A 21,185-nucleotide genomic window follows, 5' to 3' on the forward strand; every position below is an offset into this window, starting at 1 on the left:
TTACTTTTCAGACAAAAAAGCCTTTTTCTTCAAACATTTCATGGAGGTCGTATTTGTCCAATCTCACCAATTGTTGACTGATGCTACCTAAAGATCCTGTGATGACAGTTCAGCTGCTTTTGAAGCTTGTTTTTGCATCAGAAAATGTGCTCTTCAGCTGAATTTCCAGAACAAATAAGCTTTATTTTTTGCAAACTACATGTGTCTTTTCCCATTTCTTATATTTAAAAGTCACCCACAAACAAAAGAAAAAAGATGGTGGTCATCCATTTTTGCTGCCTTCTGTGCAGGTACGCTGTCAATGCAGAAACCCCAATAATTTATTTGTTATTTATTCAATCTTGAATAACTTATGTAATTTCAAAATGTGTACTATAATATGACATGTACTGTGGCATTCTGATCAACTGGTAGACATTATTGCTTGTAATATATAACATTATATTATTTTATATTAGTGTATAGTGTCCTGTTCTATTCATATTTCTATGTTGAGAACTGGGTTGTGTCAACATCCAATCAATGGTTTTGACTGAGTTCAAGGTTCCACTCTTGATGGATGAATAAATGATCTTTGATTATGAGTTCATCGTGTCAATCATGTCATGAGATACATCATCATTGGTAAAAGTACTACAGCAACTGTGATATCAATCATTTTACCATCGTAAATGGTGCATGAATAAAACTCAAAAGTGAAACCGTGTAAACAAAGTGTTTGAACCCAGTATGTGTCATGAAGTCACTCAAGACAACACTATCCATACATGAAACAGACAATTCAGATTCTGTTCAATTCACAGACAACTAACTTTGTAATTTACTCCACATGGCCATAAACATACTCAGTAATTTTGTTATGTCTCCCTCTGCTGGTACTCGACTTGGTCTATAAGAAATGTGTGACAGGAGTGAATTTTGTTGTGGTGTGCAAACTCACCGTTCAAAATGCATTGAAGAAAACATGATATTGTGAAGACAGAGTCTCCCCCAGATAAAGATGGAATTAATGTAATGAGTTAGCAACATAGGTGATAAAAAAGGAAAGTTTCAGAGAAACTAAACAGACTCTCACTGTGTGAAATAAAAACGACTAGAGGTTCATCATGTGAAAAAATTAGTCGAAACATTTAAACTCCACTGAACTGAAAAACATGCCAGCAAAGATAAGAGTCATTTATCTTTGGAAAACATGAGGAGACCTTTGAGACTTTTTTCTACATTATTTCATGTTTTTTTAAAACCTAAATGACTGACAAGCTGACAAACCGGAAAGCCAATTTCCTTTCTTCATACTGACATTGTGTTTATATAAATATTGCTGACAATATCTGCATGTCTGCATTAGGCAGCTGATATTGGGAGCAGTGCCAGCATGCAGAGTCAGATGACGATTGTTGTTGTTTTAATGCAAAGCCAAGAGAGATGTCCTCGATGCACGCAGTCTTGAGTCTGAACTTCCTCACTGTGTCACTTTCCTGTAACATCCGCGCTGCGTTGCACTTGTTCTCCTCATGTTCGCCAGGATTGAACAGTTTTGTTATGCAGCGCCTCGCCGGGGGACATTACGGGGCCTTCCGAGCAGCTGTCAACCTCGCTGTCAACCCCGAGCCGCGGCTCCCCATTGGCTGCGCGCCACGTCAATCACGGGGATTGCGCTGACGTCTGCGCTGCGCGGCCTGCGATTGGCTGGCGGCACTGCATAATCTCACCGCCGAGTGAGCTCCGGTTTTGTTCACCATGTTGGATCCACTGCTCGTCTCAGTCGCCGTGTGACCAACACTTTCTCCGTGTCAGCGGCACCGGAGCGTCGTGGGCCCCGAGTGTGGAGGGTTCGAGCCGGGGCAGCTTCCTCTCCCTGCCCGCTGACAGCGCGGCCCCCGCCGGGACGGGCTGTTTTGATGCGGCGGACACCTTATTAGCTAGCGCCGAGCTGTCAGGTTCGAGCCCCGCTGTCTTCTCCTGCAGCTTCCCGGGCAGACGTTGGGGTTCACCCCGCGTTCACAGGATTTTAACTTTTTTTTTTTCTTGTTTGGAGAGAAAAATCTCTCTTTCTGGATGTTTGGACGGCACGGCGGAGTGTAGCGGGAGTGCAGCGGCTGTCGACTTGTGGGAGGGGGAATGAAGTTGCCTGGCAGCTCGTGCGAGGATTTCTCTTCCCGTGTTTTGAGCCGAAGCTTCGTCGCTCCGTCAGCGTGATGGGGGTTTGTGTCCCGGCGCACGGCTCGGCGCAGCGGCGGTCTTAATATGTGAGTTTTGGAGCGGATGGCCGAGGCTTGGGCCTGCCTGCCTGCGTGCTCTGTCGTGTCGTGGCCTGGGCTGGGATACACCTCCTCTGCACCGGATCAGCGGCGTTAATTGCGGCTTGGAGATTAGCCCTGTTTACTGTCTGGCCTGCGCGCACATCTGAAGCGGTGGAAGGTGGAGGTGCTGCCGCCACCGCTGCTGCTGCCGCCGCCGCTGGAGGAAGAGGAGGAGGAGGAGGATCGGGGGAAGGAGGAGGCGGAGGAGGAGGTGATGGTGGGGCAATCAGTTTTGGATTAATAGATGCGATTTGGGAGCCGCACGGAGCTCCTCCGGGCGCCGGACCGGAGGCAAACTTGGACTCTTTGAAGAAAGATGGATGTTGTGCTTTCCATGTGACATGCTTTCGATCTCACTGCTGAATTCCATGAGAAGGGAGGGGGGTACCACCTCTAACATGAGGGACATCTAGGGCCACCGACTTTTTTTTTAATTTATTCAGGGGGGAAGCGGGTTATTTTCTATTTTTTGAGTTGAGCACAAATCTTAAATTGGGGTGATCATAGCTGCATATGCTCATGATAAGCGTCCCGTCATTAGCCCCGGGCTGTAGGAGTCTAATGGTGTGCAGGCAAGAGAATTAATTTAGTGGAAGTGGGTCAGATCCTTGCTGGCATTATGATAAAGACGCGGATCCGAAGAGTTTCTCTCTCACCATAGAGTCAAAGTAGCTGGTGTTGGATCATCCAGACCCCTCCTCCCCCCCGCGAATCTGTCTCCTGCATGTTCTTGATAAGTTTCATTCGCCGGAGTGTTGCAGTCTGGTAGCCAGCCTCACCACTTGGAAGCAGCGGCCGTCTCTGCACCGGTGCATGGCTCTTTGCGGCGCGACTGCTACCAATGTTACGAAAATGATGGCTGCGTACAACGGTGGCTCCTCGGCAGTGGCCGCCCATCACCCGCATCACCACCACCAGCTCCAGCACCTCCCGCCTCCCCACATGCACCACCACCACCACGCCGGCCAGCACCACCTGCAGCACCCGGGCTCCGCCGCCGCCGTGCACACGGTCCAGCAGCACACCTCCACGGCCGCGGCCGCGGCGGTGATGCTCAACCCGGGCCAGCAGCAGCCCTACTTCCCCTCGCCCGCCCCCGGACAGGCCCCCGGGCCGGCGGCGGCAGCGGCTCCCGCGCAGGTGCAAGCCGCGGCCGCCGCCGCCGTCAAAGCGCACCACCACCATCACCACCACCATCAGCAGCCGCACTCACACCACCTGCAGCCGCAGCTGGACATCGAGCCCGACCGGCCCATCGGGTACGGAGCGTTTGGGGTGGTCTGGTAAGCTCGTTTTCACACTTTCTCAACTTGTGCATAGCTTACTTTTTCTGCTTTGGAGAGCTGAAAGAGATACTGGAATATAATAGGAGTGAAACTTCTGCTGACTTTTCACGTGTTGTATTTCTTTTGCAAGTATAAACACTACAGTGTTGATTGATGCAATCTGGATACTTGTACTTAAACATGTATAGTATCTATTGCAAACAGAATTAACTCAAAATGTGTGATTTTCCACCACTTTACAAGAGATTTCGCTGTTTGAATGTCATGTAATTCTCTACCTTTCCAATGACAAGTTTTGATTTAGAAACATCCATCAACAACATCATAAAATTAGAAGTTCCTTACACACTGAGAGATTTCCTTAATGGGATCACAAATCATGGTTTTCTGTTTAATTTTCAGATATATTTGAACATCACGCATGCTACCCACCTGTTGAATGCAGTAGGAGTGGTGGATGACTGTTAGTTGCGCTTACATTACTTGTGAGAACTGGTTCACTTTGAGTTTAGACGTTGTGGGTGTTCTGTGCGTAGTCTAAAAGAAGATGCTACCAAGTTGCATGACGACTGATGAAGTTTCAGGTTCTTTTGAAGGCGGATGCCTTACTCAGAACATCAAGCTGAGGCAGCTCTTTGCTGTCTTTGAGGAAAACACAACTAGATATTCAGCAGATCATTTGGTCTTCAAGCTTCATAACAGGATGAAAAAAGACGTCATGCGGTCGGTACAGAATACTGAAATGTTTCAAAAAAATTTTTTTTTTAGATATTTACAAAGTAGAGGAGAGGAAAAACCTTATGAAAGAACGATAGGGAAAACACAATTTCCAGCTCTGTATGACTCAATCTATATGATTTTCTTTGATTTAAATATCATATAACTAATGACCAGATCTTTTCAAACTGTGTTTGCTTTTCATTCAAGGCAGCTAAATCAGTCATCCTTGATCTCTAGATATGCCTCAACTGATGTTTGGGAAGATTTTACTAGGCTTCTTTTTAAAAGACACCCTCACTAACTTGATCCGTGAAGTTGAACTGTCTCTGACGCCTAATGTGAGCTGAATGGTTCAAAAATGTACATGAGCAATCTGTAATGAAGTCGTCACAGACTCAAGACTGTGAGACACGATAAGCAAAGAGCGCAGGTTGTCTGTAGATGTCTCCCACAATAACAAGGTATTTTTCTGTCAGGAACCTGTGCACCTGTCCTGCATGCACACAAGCTGTCATGTGGGTGAATGTAGCTGCGAGGATTTGTAATGTTGCCAAGGAACGTAAGATCATTTGGCAGGGAGATTAGCAAAGAAAACACAAGTAGAGAGGCAGGGAGGGGAAGCACGAAAGGATGCTTGAGGTGAAGACAAGAAACGGCGAGGGAAACAAAGGAGGCTGAGCGAGAATAGATGAGGAGGCTTCTTCTTACATTTCCTGTTTGCACAGAGTGAATGTATCCCATGCGTTGGATGCATTTCCTTTCTAATAAAAGCATCATCACCATTTCAAAAATAAGATGTGAGGAACCCACATTGTTTACATCACGGATGTATAAATAGCAGGGAATAATGCTGTGAGTCAGCCCGGCTGTCGGTGTGCTCCAGTGGCTGGCTACAGTACTGCAAAAAAAAGAAAAACACTTAAACTCTTCACACTCCAACTGTTTGTGTTATGAATGGTATTACTTACGTACTGACTTGCTTTTCAAGCTTGTGATTAGTTGTAGTGGTTCTTATGGATGCATTAGCTGTGCTTCCTGCAGTCTGTTGATGATCAGCTGTCATCAGATCTAAACTTGCGAGCACCTTGATGTGCGGTGTCCTGCAGTCAAAATGCATCCCAAGCTTCAAGTCAGCCAGTGTTTGAACTCGTACATTTCTTTGCACAATACCTGGCTGTCACCAGTGATGCCAATTAGCTGAACAGTTTGCTACGACTGTGAGTCCATCAGTGTCTGCAGCACAAAAGAAAATTCAACACAGCCTTCAAGTTATGACGGTAAAGGCACCTGTGTTTTGAAGACTGTCAACTTTTCATGATATTGACTTTCTTTGGAAAACCTTCACATAACTCCATGCTTTTTTTTTTTACCTTTTATTTCTTGAATATAATCTGAACAAGGTGGTTAAAATATCTTCTCATGTGCTTTCAGTATTCATTCTGTTTGTTTTTTGACACTTTACAGTCAGACCAGTGGTTGGATTGATCATTACATATGACTTCATGTCTATTTTGAGCTAAAAAGAACCTCATGCCTCGCAGTCCATCTTCATGTAAAAACTTAATATGATAGGTTGATTGTGCCTTTTAATTGTGATGGAAGCAGTAAAAAAGAAACTGCTGGCGTCATTTGACCTGAACAGAACTTCTCAATAGTCCTACAAATGGTTGGACTTGTGCCTTATTTTGTGTTTTATTTCTTTACGACAAGGTGGCATGTGTGTTGATGTGGAGCACTGAGAATGGTTGAACACACAAAATTCCATTTTAAAAGGAAATGTTAGCAAGAACCTTGTGCCTCAATAACACTTAAAGTCACAAGTGAATTTAGGTGTTGTTTAAGTGTGATTATGCCTCCTGGAAAGTGCCAATAGTTGTGTATGTTGTGGCAGTGTGTGGAAATTGACTCAATATGTCATTGCAGTATGATGCTAAGTTTACAATAGTCAAGAATTAAGTAAATTTTGTAAAGTCCAGTTTTTCTGCATTATTTTATGTTGTGTGAAGTGCTCTTTCCATTTCAGTAATTTCATTGTGTGAAGTTTGCGTTTGGCTTCTGCAGCAGGTAAAGAAAATCATGTTTTCCAGGGTCCCGGCCCCTCCCCCTTCCCCAGCAGCTCCAGGCAGATTAATATCTTTGTCCGGTATGAACCTGCCGTCAGAAGCGGCGTAATAAACAAACATTACAGCTGCGTTTCAGTCTCTGCGATCACACTCTGTGGCGGTTTGAGTTCAGTGAACCACACACGCACAGCAGAGAATTACTCTGACTTACGTAAAACAAGTTTCACTTTAGCTTCTTCTTCACATACAGCTTTCTCTCACTTTCCCTCCTACTTTCTCTCTATTGCTCACTCTTTCTTCTGCCATTTGTGTGTCTCTTTTTTTAGATTGGTCAGGCGCGCAGTTACGTAAATGCCAGTTAAATGGTGAAAGGATATTAAAATTGAGCGGTTTGCCATGGTCGACCCGCATTTTGGTTTTCGTTTTGAAGTTTGCATCCTTAAACGATGAATCGAAGAATCTTTCTCGAAATCCTGTGTGCAGATCTGAAACCGGTGCTGAATGTTGTGCATGTGTAACAAAGCCTGATGCATCTTATTCCTCTGCACCACGGAGCTTCACTTTTGGCCCCCCTCCCCTCCCCTCTCCCAAAAAACAAAACTGAAGAGACATCAGCGAGCCGCCCTGTTACACCGGCTGACATGGTCCTTTATTACCACAAACGCACACTGCAGTTTATTTGTCCCGCTGTCCCAAATACTCACTAGAGCACCAAATGAGGATTAATCTACGCCTGAAAACAGTCCCCAACAAATGCACCGTTCCTTCCTAGAGTGGCCAGCTTCTTTACAAAGCTGCTACTTTCAAACTACAGCATTGTGAAGCATATTTTTTAGCTGGAATACAAGCTCTTTTGTCATTCTTAGAAGTCGTTGGGTCTCAAGCCAAGGACTTTAAATTTTAAACAAGAATATACCAGACAAACACAATAGCTTTAAATCATCTGCTGTCTTCACCTTTTCATTCAAGACCAAGTTATTGAACTCAGGCTCCAATGCAGCTCACCTTGAAGAATTCTTGATCGAAATGGATGAAATGCTGTTGAAGCCGTTCAACATTTCAGACTGAAAGTTTGTCAAAGTTGACACGAGGGGATTAGTGGGAACAGTCGCTTCACTCAAAACATGACTCATGCTAGTTGGCCAGGTTTCTATCCGCTGTCGCAGTGTTCAGGTCATGGCGATGATACTTGAAGGGCTTGAGAATGACTGAAGTTGAAAGAGAATGTCTGGTAATGTAGAACAACTCGGGACAAGAGGTGCTGAGAGAATTAACTTTCTGAAAAGCAGGACGAAGTGCTAGGTGGCGCTGACAGGTTTTCATGATCACCTGGTCTGGTGGCTGGTTGGAATCTAATCATAAACTCTTCAAACCTGAATTGAAAAACCAATCCAGTTATCAAGTCTGTCTAGTTCTGGTTCAGTGTTTAAAAGATGAAGTATTTCCTGATTCATATCAAATGTCTATTTAAATATAATGTAAATGTTCTCATGCAAAATTGGGGAGCGTTTTGTTTTATTTTCAGAAGACGGTTACTCTTGCAGTTTTTTGTTCACTACTGTAATAAAAAGCTCGAGAGCCTTTTGCCAATGTACAATACAACCTGAACTGGGTCACATGATACCTCGGTGACAAAGTAATCTACATTAATGTGCTCATCGTATTGTGGGACATTCTCTGAGACATACTGTACTGTGTGAAAAACAGTCATGGCTGGAAAATCTGACATGGCAGCGTGTGAGTTTGTTGTTCCCATAAAACTTTTGTCAGTCTGACAGCTGCCTCGGGCTGCGTACTCTCGTCTCTGTCCACTGATCCTGTAAATCCTCCGTCTCACTCCGAGACCGGAGCTCGGGTAGAGGAAATGATAAAGGACACCAAAACTCTTGTTTCTGTGACGTATTCGGACAATGAGACGTTCGATCCTTCCTGAAACATTTCCCAATAACGACGGAGAACAACTGGAACATTGGATTGACATTTTGTGTATTAGCTGCCAATCACATTAAGTAATCCTTTCCCCGCACCATAAAATCCACATGTGTGGTCAGAGGTCCCAGTTAGGGTTTCAGGAATTAGTTAATGAGTGACTTTTAACAATACATATTCAAACAAGTTTCCCCATGATGACAGTGTTAGATGCATCCATAAATTCTATCACCATGTTCTGCACTTAGCTCTAATAACTATGAGATAGTCACAAGGGCATTGCACAAGTGTAACCTGCCTAAGAAGTTAAGATATGCCAAATCTTTGATTCAGTTTGTTTGTAAAATCGTACATTGATGATAGAGGCTGTTTTCTGGAATGCTTTCCGCGCAGGCTGAATTTGTCTTCCTGAGCGTTACCTGCAGGTCCTGTCATAAAATATGGTTGCAGACTTATGTTGTGGCTCAAACTCCATTTCCGCAACATTTCAGGTGAAAATGGTTTTTGCATTTTTGTTTGAGGAAATGTTTGTGTGTACGCAGCAATATTTTAAAAACGATATCAGTTTACACAGAAATAGCTGGAATTCTGAAAAGGTAGTTAGCACTCCAGGCCATCAATTGGCAATGTTGGTTTTTTTGTGTTAAAGCCCCCCCCCCCCCCCCCCCCCACACACACACACACTAAACATTATCAGTGGCAAGTGCAAGGACGTTCGTTTGGAGGCTGCCATTGTTGTTGACCATATACTCATGCTCCTCCATTCCCACTGCGATGCAGTTGGAGCGTTTTTGAAAAGTTCCACCTCGGTATCCATTTTCGAAAAAGTTGTTTCCAGTGGGTCCAAGCACCATTGTGTAAATGGACACAACACAAAGATCCTCTCTCTGTGGTCTTGTCATCTACATCCTTTCTTATCAAGTTGAAAAAAACATGTTTGTATGTACAAAACAAGGGCTGCGTGATATTTGTTGAACGTGTGATTGACAATAATGTTGAGTGATGAGATATGATTGGGATGAATAGAAGGAATTTATTCTGTCATATTAATATCATCCTGTTCAGAGTTTTAAGTAACAGTGCTCTTTTACTTGTCCCTGATTTTATTCATGCGTCAGCAGCATCCTGCTATAGGGTTTCATAAAGGTACATTCTGCCAGTTACTGGATGTAAATGCCTTGTTAGGAAATTTAAAGTTTTGAAATACAAGAGGTAGCTGTTAATGAAATGTGAATTTTTCTTCAGTGTAAACCACGCTCAGTGAAATTTTACCCAGGTTGACTTCTGAAACCCAAACAGATTAAACACAAGTTGCTGCTGCTGTTTGGGTGTTGTTGGTTTTTTTCTTCTTCTTCTTCTTCTTCTTCTTTGGAGTTGCCTTGCTTTGACCCGGTGAGCTTATCGCTGGTGTGTGTCTCAGTGAAACCTGGGACCTTAGTCCACGGCCATCTGTTTGCTCTGGCTGATCCTATTTGAGAAGGTTCACTGAAGGTTGCAGAGAGCCGTGCAGCGTGGAGCTACTCTTACACCTGCCGGCTTCCTCACGAGGCTCGGCGCTCCTGATTCCTGCTCTTAAAGATTCTCGGACTAATCAGAGGGCACAGCACTCAGCCAATTGCAGTTGTAGACGATCCCTCACCTGATCTCTCAATCACCTTGTCGCACTCTCACTTCAGGGTATTTTATGGCTTAACAGACAGCCCTAGCGCTATCTGATCATCTTCAAGTTATTTAAGTATAAAATGGTTTTTTCTGCTTTCCAGCATGACTGAGCCAGGTTTCTCTTTCCTCATCTTATGCACTTCTCACCTTTTTTTAGAAACAAAGCGGAGCCACAAAGGCCTTTTTTTTTTTTTTTGTTTTGTTTTTTTTTGTAAATGAAGTGAAATATGATCAGTTGACCACACTAGAGGTTTCATTGTTCCTTTGGAGTTGGGAGTTTCTTGTCCGGTCTGATGTTGTGTGGGTGTCTTCATGTAGCTCCTGTCAAAAAAAATAAAAAATAGAAAAAGAGGACATATTGTCCACAGAGTGGAAACGGCGATCTGCTGCAGGTGTAACCACAAGCATGCCCTGAAGTGACTGCTAATTATACCAAGCACTGCGGCGTAGCTGCGCCTGGGGCTAGCCACGAGCTGTCCTTCGTCCAGATTTTCCTTGCTGGGGTCCCTTCCGCCATCAGGACGCTCGCTAAGCTCTCTCCAAGCTCTTCACGACCTCAGTTACTCTTCTCTACATAGCATATCAATAATTCTGTTTTTCACTCATTTTTATGTTTGGAATGAAGCCAATTAACTCGACTAACAACTCGGTAGTGAAGTGTTGATGGGTGTTTCAAAAAGTATCAACTCCACAACCCTAAAATTGTTGCAATGTTTCGTTTGTCCAGGTCAGTGACGGACCCCCGAGACGGAAAGCGAGTCGCTCTCAAAAAGATGCCCAATGTCTTCCAAAACCTTGTTTCTTGCAAGAGGGTATTTCGAGAGCTGAAGATGCTGTGCTTCTTCAAACACGAAAATGTGAGTATGCAGTCCAGACTGAACCGTGACCTCAAAGAAATAGACAGGAAGCCCTGACCGCTGCTTTGACTCGATCCTCAGGTGCTCTCTGCTCTGGACATACTACAACCTCCACACATCGACTACTTTGAAGAAATGTATCCTTTTCCCACAGTTTCGATTTTTCTGTTCAGTCTTTGATTCCTGTCAAGTTTCTTGGTTGATTTCAGATTTATGTTTGGCTTTGCACCTTGTAGGAACTGAACCATGACCAAGTTTTTACCTGTTTACATTGTTCAACTTGGAATCACATGAAGAAGTTAGTTGATTACGGTGGTTGTTGGTGTCTTGATGTTCATGAGCAGGTCTATTAGAACATCTCATGAAGGGAATCTATGCATAAGAAAAGTGTGTTTTTAGTGCAACATATTTCTGAATATCTTCAGCTTTGGAAGATGTTGTGTTGGTGCTCCTGTTCTCTTCATTCAGTCTAAGACGTTGGCGTCTACACTGTATGGATATCACAGCGGGAGTTCATAAGTATCCGTCCACATTAGAATTTTAAATGAGTAGGTTAGCTCCTCACTCTTTGAATCTTCTGGATTTCAGGCATTCAGCCAGAATTCCCCTCAGGATCCCTTCAGGATGGCTTTAACATTATTGGCAGTTTGAAGAGGTCTCGGATGGTCTTTGCTGACCCTCTGCAGCATTAACAGATGTAGATAGAAAAACCAGCAAATATTGCATCAATAATTTCTCTTCAGAAGTTAAATTTGCCACGATCATTATTTATAAAGATAGCAAAGTAAGGGTAAGGTAATGTTCTATGCTGATGACTAACGTTTTTAAGCTATTTAGTTCCTTGACTTTTTGAAAAGCTTAATCTCGAGACACAATGTGGATAAAAATATATAATTCGAAAATGGCTATTTTCTATTTTGATCCAAGCAGTGAAAGAAGTCTTAGTATTTGTCAGTATTGAGGTGTTTATTTTTCAGTGTTTTTTTTTTAAATTTTTTTTATTCTTCTGTCGATACATAGAAATGTAAAACGTGACTATTCTGTATTTTTCCCTTTAACAATATGGAAACATCCGTGGCGATACGCTAACATCACAACTGCTGCAGGTGTTTCGGAGCTCAACAATCTGCGATTCATAATCTCATCTAACGGCCACAGCAGCAGTCAGATGTTGTTTACAGAGAGAGCGTGCTCACTGTGGCTCTCTGTAGTCGGGATGTGTCCCTCATCGACTCATTTGGTGGTTTCCCCCTCTTCAGCCGAGGCGTTCTGCGCGTCGAGCGCTCTTCAGCCATTAGGGCCCTTTCAAACATTGTCTGCCAATTAATTTTATTGGGCTTGCTTCATTATTCATACAAAAAACGGAGAGGCTTAGAGTCCCGCTGTGGGAAGTGCTGCATGGATTTTAGCTAATTCATGCATCCAGAGGTGAAAGCTTTAGCCATATGAGCTTCAGCGGTGCATGTCTCTGCTCTTCTTTTCTTTTCTTTTCTTTTCTTTTTTTAAGTGGGGGGATTTATTGACTTCAGTCTTGGTTTGTACTCGCTGATTTACAAAGAGCGAGAACCTTTGAGCTGAGGCAAAGTGTGTGTTTTCACAGCTTTAGTGTGTGCCTGTCAGTCTTCTGGTGAGCCCAAACACAATAAGCTGTGCAGGACTTCACAGGTAACAGTGGATCCCTGCATGAAATCTGTATTTATGGGACTTCAAAGAATCACGAACCAAGGCCAAGTGATTTGTGAAACAGTATTTGCTTACAGCGTACAATCTGTACTCACTGGCTGCAACAGCAGATACACCGTGCAAGGAATAACTGATTTGAAAAGCAGAAATAATTCAAATTTGCTTTAAAGTTCTTCTGAAGTTGTGACAGTTTCAGATCGCAGGCGCGCAGTTTTATCAGTCGTTCTGCAGCAACTCCAGTGTAACTTCAGTGATGTTGTTCGACTCATGTTAACCCTCATTCATTCAGAAACCCGAGCGTGATCTTTCAAACTCTTTAGCTGTTGCCTCAAATGACCTTCCAATGCTCGTAGTGTTGAGGAAGTGTGGACCACTGGCCCCGTCATGAGGGAAACTAAAGGATGGTTTCTGCCGTTTTAGATCAGATTTTCAAAAAGCCTTGGAGAGAAAAAGCGTGAAGCACATTGCATCACGCAAAGCTTCTTTTCACATCACTATTTCAATTTGCTTTTCTTGGTTTCCGTCTCAAGATTCTCGCTTCTGTGTTACCAAGTATTAGTACTTCTTCTCTGAAGTGTGACAAAGTGTGTGATTAGCCAGAACCTATTAACATAAAACACACTGTATGCTGTGCTCAAAATAGAAGTCACTTAAAGGTTGGTTGCTTGCAGGTAGAACCAGACTTTTTTTTAAGGTTTGATGGATCCAGCAAGCAGATGATGATCATGATGGTTGGGTTCCTTTCCAGTACAGCTGGTTCGCACCACAGCATTTCTTCTTCCTGTTCTCCACTGGATAGCTTCCTTTACTGAAGATGGTGAAATTTAAAGCATTCTTGCACGCTGACCGACATCAGTAAAATCATGTGGACATGCAATGATCATGTCCAGTATTGAAAAGACGATGGGATTCCTGAAACGGTGCTCTTTCTTGTGCCTATGATCTAAACTAGCTGTGACTGAGCTCTGTTTTTATTTGTTTTTTTACCCACCTTTTACACTGTTTAAAGGTGCATTAAGGAGTTTTACAACCTTAAAAATACTTATTTTCCACCATAAATATGTTACACATTTTTAATGATGTGTACAATGTGCCCTGACATATTCATTACAAGTACCGCTAACAGCGCTAAATTGTCACTTGAAAGTTGCAGTGCCGGTCCGGCACCAGCATTTTTTTTGGGAGAATTTGAAAGGAATGACGTAATGCGCGCTCCGGCTGGTTAGGTTTCATTATGTCCGCCATTACTCCGCCAGATGCTTAGTGAGCAACAACTGAGCAGGATCTTCCAGAAAGTAAGAAAAGACTGGCTTCTAGCACTGCCACAACTCCAGCACAGACTCCACCAGGTAAAAGAAACTTAAATCTTACTGGAGCGCTTCTAAATGAGCGAAGACGGAGTTCCCCTCTTCCGTGCACGGGAGCCACAGGGACGAGTTTTTCACTAAGCTGCGTTACGCCCAAGGCCTGCAGGGGGCGCTGTTTCGCATAAAACGTGCAAACTCCTTAAGGCACCTTTAAAGATTAGAGGGTGGAATGTTATGCTAAAGGTGCACGAAAGTACAAAATTTAATCCATTTTGGAAAAGACTGTTAATGGCAAAATGTGTAAAAAGTCTAGTGAATCTTCTCCGGATGCGCTGTCTGCAACTTTAATGTGCATGGAAAAACAATTTAATGCATTCAGACTTGTTTTTTTGCAAAATGTGAATTGCTTATGTTGATACAAAAAATCTGGTGTGTTAAACTGTAAGCTGTGTCATGATTTGTAGCACCTCATTTCTAAACCGTATACTCAGAACCCGTCATGACGATTAGCAACACGAACCGTTTTTTTTTTCTTTCTTTCTTTCTCGCCACGGCTTCTTTTCCAGCTTTTCCTCTTCTTTTCATTTCCCGTCACATCGCAGTACCTTCCACTGGAGATGAAATTAAAGCGAGGGAAGTAAACGGCTGCTAATGTGGCCCCGAGGCCGAGCAGGAAAACACTGTCGACTTTCTCTTGCATGTTGTAACTGGGGGTGTTCGCACACCGTAGTGATTAAAGCCTGTTTAGTGCTGCTTTTTGGTCCCAAAGCAACACAAAGCGTGTGAGAACACGCCAATTAACATTTCAGTGTATTTCTAACAACCTCTATGGGTGGAAGTAATACGCTCCCAGTGACGTGAGGGGAAATACAACAAACCTGAGAGTTTGAGTCTCATTCAGAGCGAGTTTGCTTTTAAAGTGAGGTCCAGGTTTTTCTGCTGTTCAGCCTTAACTCCTCTCCGATCAGCTATGTGGTGACTGAACTGATGCAAAGTGACCTCCATAAGATCATCGTATCGCCACAGCCTCTGAGCTCAGACCACGCCAAAGTTTTTCTTTATCAGATTCTACGAGGTAAGTCCCCTTCCTTACTATTGAAACTGCAGAAGATAAACTGCGTTACGACAAATTTTGGACCATTTGATTCTTAAAATGGCACATGGAACTGGTGTTTTGCATTCATGATTTTTCATCTGATCTTCATTAACCTTTTAGGAATAAATATTCAATCTATGAAGTTTGAACCCAAGGTTGTCGGTTTCGACTACAATTTTGACTCTGCTGTCCTCTTTGAAGTTGATCTTCATGCCACAGTCATGGCAAAAATCTGAAGGACTCTTCAAAATCTCATTAGAAAGACTGTGAAACTGTTGTTTTTAGATTTTGATTTCTCCAAATGACAAGGAAACGCCCCCCACTGTGAGCAAACACAGCTGCTAATTTATTCAGCCCATTGGCAGAATGTCTGATCCAAAAATGACTCTTCCAGCATCTGCAGGGAAGCTTTTATAACTGTTGGTGTCAAATCTGAACAGGGTTGCACTAATCTAACAAGACGTGGGCATCCAACAGGTGTTCATGCAGCCATTTTCTCCAATCCTTCATGATTTCACAGGTTAAAGAAAGGTTGCATTAGCTTGAATGAAAACCAAATATTAATTGCATGTACTTGCTATTAACTGTATTACTTGAGTTATTTACATTTTTATGAATCATGTTTTCAATGTAAACTGCATATTTTTATGCTTTAACTTAAATTACAGACATATAGTTGACAAAAGATAAAGACCTCATCTAGTAAATTGTTTTCTTGGTCTGTCAGCTGCTGCTGCTTCCTTCCATTGTTGAGATTTACTGAATGAAATGAAAGCAAAATGCACACAGGTTCACATGAAAAGCTTTTCTTTGGAGTTGGAAACTAGCGCAGTGGCTCCAGTGCTCACTTTGACTGCACACCCCCTGTGGAAAAATCCTATTATAGTATTTAGTTTTTCAATTAAGAACTGACCGGGCTGCCGTCCTCTGAACTCCTGCACAAGTCCAATAATAGCAGCGACTCAAACAGTGCTTCTACCCTTGAAAATGAAAATCTATTGATTTAACTCGTGATAACCACTGATCCCTTCACCCCCCCTCCCGCTGTCCACATGTCATCTCCAGGACTGAAATACCTGCACTCAGCTGGAATTCTCCACCGAGACATCAAACCTGGCAACCTCCTGGTAAACAGCAACTGTGTGCTCAAGGTACGTCGGTTTAGGAGTTTCCGTTCTTAATATCCACAGAGCCTCGAGCCGCCACTGTAAGAGAAGTAAATTCAGTGAAACGCTGCGGCTATAAATAGCATGTTTGAGCTTTAAAAGTTTCACGTTTGATGAGAACGTGTCTTGAAGGATTTGTCTCGGTTTCACGGCGCTTTAACAATCCAGAGTTGATGGTTCGCATACAGCATGTTGAATAAAAGCTCAAATGGAAGCTGCGGTACAGTAGAGCAGTTTTGTTCCCAAAGTGTGGGAAGCCATTCAACACAAAATCACTTCCTGGCATAACAGAACATGCCTGGTTTCTGTGAAAACGGCTTCATCACAAAAATCAAAATTTGGCACTGTGAAATTCAGTGTTTGTCCATAATCATTAAATAAAATTAAATAAATCATTAAATAAATCATTAAATGGGAATTTCATAGTAGATGTTAATGTTGATGTCTTCTGAAGACATATTTATTAAAGAAGATATCGAGCTTTATGTTTTTGTGTAAACCTTGAACAGAAAAAAAATGGATTCTTCAGAAAAAACTGGAGAGAAATTGGAGATTATGCTGTTGAAGTGTGTTTCCGTCAGGAGCCTGAGCGCTTTCCTCTTTCAGATCTGCGACTTTGGCCTGGCGCGAGTGGAGGAGTCGGACGAGTCACGGCACATGACTCAGGAAGTGGTGACGCAGTACTACAGAGCTCCAGAGATCCTGATGGGGAGCCGCCACTACTCCAACTCCATCGATATCTGGTCTGTGGGCTGCATCTTCGCCGAGCTGCTGGGACGACGCATCCTCTTCCAGGCTCAGAGTCCCATCCAGCAGGTCGCCCCTTCAGCCAGGCAGACTCTAACACTGCTCTGTGTTCTGATGTGTTGATGTGATGCTGATCTGTAATGTGTGTGTGTGTGTGTGTGCGCAGTTGGATTTAATCACTGACCTGTTGGGGACTCCCTCGATGGAGGCCATGAGGACGGCGTGCGAAGGCGCTCGTGCACACATTCTCAGAGGACCTCACAAGCAGGTAATCAGTTGAGCCCAGCCAGTGTACTGATGGATGCTGAAGTGGAGTCAACGGAGCATCACGAAGCGTTAAAGCCTCAGGCAACATCCACTTCCTGTGCTGATCTGACCTTCCTGAAGGAGGGAGGGGTGTGGATCTGCATCTACCTGTTGTAGATCACACTTTCCCAGTCAGCAAATGATACATGTTATATGTATCTACATGATTTGTCTGCATCCTCATGGTTCCACTTATTCCTGTATTTGGAGATCAGAGAGGTTTGTGGGGTTCTTATTTTGTAAATCCTGAATTTCACTGATGTCCCACAAACTGCGCTTGTGAATAGGTGAAAAGCCGTGACTGATTCTGTGACAGAAGCGTGGCATAAATTTTCTTTTGGATATAAACCAGAGGGAACCAACTCTTTTTTTTCCACAGAGGAATCATGATTATGTATACATTCTTATTACACTTTGTCAAATGTGAGCAACTGAAGCAACAAATCCCGAAAACCACGCATGCAGCACTGCGAGCAGCTGGCGCTCACTGCAGACTTTGATCTGGAATGAATATCCATGAGGTCTAATAAGCAGATAAATGGATTCTCCTTGCTCATTCAAGCACTGTGAAGCTGATTTGATGTTTGTTTTGTCTGCAGCCATCACTTCCTGTTCTCTACACACTGTCTAGCCAAGCGACACACGAGGCGGTGCACCTCCTCTGCAGGATGCTGGTGTTTGATCCGGTGAGTCACCGCAGCTGCTTTGCATTATGCGTTGTTAATGAATGAAAGCCATTCACAGAGTCGCCGCAGTGCGATGCAGCCTTCATGTCTGGTGGAGCACAGTGTGTACACAAGTTAGACGATAAAAGGACTTCACAGGTCAAAGATGTCCCAGAGTTTAAGAAAGAGGACCAGGTCGCTTGCGTTTTCACTTTGTAATTTGGAGAAATATCTTTTAAACCTGGCACATAAGTATTGATCAGGTTAGAAAACACCCTGAAGCTTCTATAATCTGCAATTCTAATGAAATCAGCTTTGCGTTCTCCGTTTCATATTTGAATCTCTGTCCGCCATGTGTCAGCTGTTCTCATCTGTTTGTTAGCACCTCATCTGACCTCAATTTACATGTCATTTACATATTTTTTGCCTTATCAGTATTAACAGTTAAGACCTTTTAATTCAATCAGAGCCCTTGATGTCCCTGTCGTCCTCCTGATAGCGTCCCATCATCTCCATCTTTCATGTATTCTTTTCTTTTCAACGTGTCTTGACGGCTTGTTCTCGTTGACTCCAGTCAAAGAGGATTTCAGCCAAGGACGCCCTGGCCCACCCGTACCTGGACGAGGGTCGCCTGCGCTACCACACGTGCATGTGCAAATGCTGCTACACCACGTCGTCCGGCCGGGTCTACACCAGCGACTTCGAGCCGGTCACCAACCCCAAGTTCGACGACGGGTTTGAAAAGAACCTGAGCTCTGTGAGACACGTCAAAGGTACGCACGTCTGCCGGTGCTCACCACCTTCCTGTAATATTTTCAGCAGAATCAGCTTAATTTAACCAGTTTTGAACTGTCATGCGCTGCCCTCGCAGTTGATCTGATTAAGCTGTAAGTTCTGAGGAGTGCTTGTGAGCACAGCTCATCACCACTAGTTATCTGTGCAAGAATGGACGAGACAGACAAGGTGCAGAGACTACACCGTGTTACTACATGCTACTTGTTTTCCTTTCAGCAGTACAGATAGTTACAACCTCGAGAGACGAAACTCACAGCTTCAGCGACACAAACGGTTACATAACAGAATTAACATAAGCAGCATTTGCAGTAAGAAAAACATACAGCAGGAAACAAAGAGGGGGATGTATGTGTGTCACATTAAATTATGAACTAACTCGTAATGCATGAACATCAGTGTATTAAGTCTCGAATTAGCAGAGTTTTAGACTTGAGTTTTCTTTCGTAGTTTTTTTTTTAATTTGCTTTTTTGTCTGATCGTCTGTTGAAGTAGCTTTGATCACTGACGGAGGATGCATTTTATATCCCCAGACATTCCGTCTATGCTTGACAGAAACTTGAATGTGCTCTTAAACTGCGATACGATGTTGAGAAAGTCAGCCTCTTTAATGCCATGTGCCTGAGTTTAAGCTAAAGCTCAGTGAGGTGTGCTGTGTTTCCCTCGCAGAGATCATCCATCAGTTCATTTTGGAACAGCAGAAGGGGAGTCGAGTTCCACTCTGCATAAACCCTCAGTCAGCTGCGTTCAAAAGCTTCATCAGGTAACTACTTCTTGTTGCATTCTTGTTAGAATGTCAGGTAACTTTACGTCATCTTGTCATAGAATTTTTCACGTACGTCACTTTTGTTGATCTCAGCATTGGAGAGTTTCTGGATGTTTCTTGACTTCACTGCTCTCTTCATCAGTGTGTTTAGCTTGTTAAGCTGAAATATTTCACAGCCGACTTCAATGGCGCCTCACACAGAGATCTAAAGAGCCGTGTGAGGCCTTCACAAGAAAGCTTGTGGATGCTTTTGAGCTTGGCAGGGGATCAAAATAAATCTTTTTAGTTAGTTGTTTTTTTTATATTGCACTTTGATTAAAAAAAAATGTGCAAGTGACGACAGCTGCTGGTTTGCACAGAACCTGAACTTGCCGCCCATTCATTTACTGCACTTGCTTTATTCAAGTTACGTTCAGATCTGTCAATGAATGATAACTTTAATGGGACAGACCTTGTTTTAAGTCAAAATACCTGAAGACTCCCACAGCAAGAAACTTAGATTTAAGAAGTATTATGGTGCTTTTTTTACCTGTCCGTTCCTCTCATTTTCTTAAATTGATTTTTCACAAACATCTGTTCTTTGTTTTTAAACAATTAAATATATTTGTTGCTCCAAGACATCAATTTCTTGTATGAGACAAACTGTGGAACGCAGCACCAGTTAACCACCAGACATTCAAACAACAAATGCCTTGAGGTAATAAGCAGGCGGGCAGCTAATATTAACTTCACCCACTTGTTGGCCTGCTTTCGCACAGCTCCACCGTGGCTCAGCCGTCTGAAATGCCTCCATCTCCGCTGGTGTGGGAATAACCGCCGCCGCCGCTGCCGCTGTGTGTCATCGTCTTTTTTTTTTTTTTTTTTTCCAACCGACAAGCTGCTAAAGTGGGAACAAGAAAGCGTCTCTAAAGTCTTCTATCATCTGTGTAGCATTTCACTGGAGAGCGGGACTCACAGGTCTGCTGAAATATGGAACAAATGAAGAGAAAATCCACTGCTTGATGGCTTTACGGGGGGTTTGGTGTGTCTGGAGGGTCGGTATGCAAAACGAACCAGTCTGAACGCTCTGTTAGACCAAATGAGAATGTTTAAAACAAACCCTTAGTCTCCTCCAGGTAGATAAGGTTTAACTCTTAGTTAATGAAGTACATCTGTTTTGCTATATATAATATTACTAATTTTAAAAGAAGAGATGTATATTTTAAAATTCCTTCGATCACAAGCTGATTAGTTTTTACATGGTGTTGCTTCCCCCGCACTGAAACGCCCTCCTTCACCCCTGAAGATGAATTTATGCTCATGTTGCTCATTTCCCAGACAATCGATTGTCAGATTTCCCCTTTTATTTCACTATGTTTTATGTTATAGCGTTTTTAAAAACTTTGTTTTGAACTGCTCCCTCCCAAAAAACAGAATTAGGTTGCCAAAGATTCTGACACTTGTGTAGAATTGATGCATCATCACTGGTTTTTCTGCACATGATATTGATTTTCTTCACGTTTTCACAGTGATGGTCACTTTGGGAAAGCGCTGGAGTTTATGTCCTGGTGGGTCGGGACCAAGAGATTACAACGTGCATGTGTCTTAAAACAGCTGATTCTGATTGTAGCCAGTTATCGGTGTACTTTTCTGGGTAATAGCCCAAAAAAAGGACACGACCAAGCTTGAACTGTGTGATACTCTTTGAATTCATTTTAACTTTACTGGAAATCTTCAAATTGAAGCTTTTATATTCAAATCAAAGCTTTTTTTTCTCAAATAGCTCCAAGGTAGAGCTGCGGTTAGTGAACAAGTGCCCACTTGAAAGCAAGCGAGCATATTGTTCTCTAACTGCATC

The 21,185-nt window shown here is 43.1% G+C and overlaps 1 protein-coding gene across 1 annotated transcript; it reads left to right on the forward strand.

Moving 5' to 3' along the window:
- The first annotated feature begins 1,748 nt into the window (after positions 1-1,748).
- nlk2 (nemo-like kinase, type 2) lies at positions 1,749-20,528 on the forward strand. The gene is made up of 11 exons (XM_030108193.1): positions 1,749-3,586; positions 10,691-10,820; positions 10,902-10,957; positions 14,779-14,885; positions 15,972-16,057; positions 16,679-16,888; positions 16,986-17,087; positions 17,725-17,811; positions 18,365-18,563; positions 19,252-19,345; positions 20,107-20,528. Exons 1-11 carry the CDS (start codon positions 3,117-3,119, stop codon positions 20,159-20,161), a joined length of 1,596 nt encoding a protein of 531 aa, XP_029964053.1. The 5' UTR covers positions 1,749-3,116; the 3' UTR covers positions 20,162-20,528.
- Positions 20,529-21,185: the final 657 nt, after the last annotated feature.

This window comes from Salarias fasciatus, chromosome 14 (genome assembly GCF_902148845.1).
Source record: "Salarias fasciatus chromosome 14, fSalaFa1.1, whole genome shotgun sequence".
NCBI classification, from domain to species: Eukaryota; Metazoa; Chordata; class Actinopteri; order Blenniiformes; family Blenniidae; genus Salarias; species Salarias fasciatus.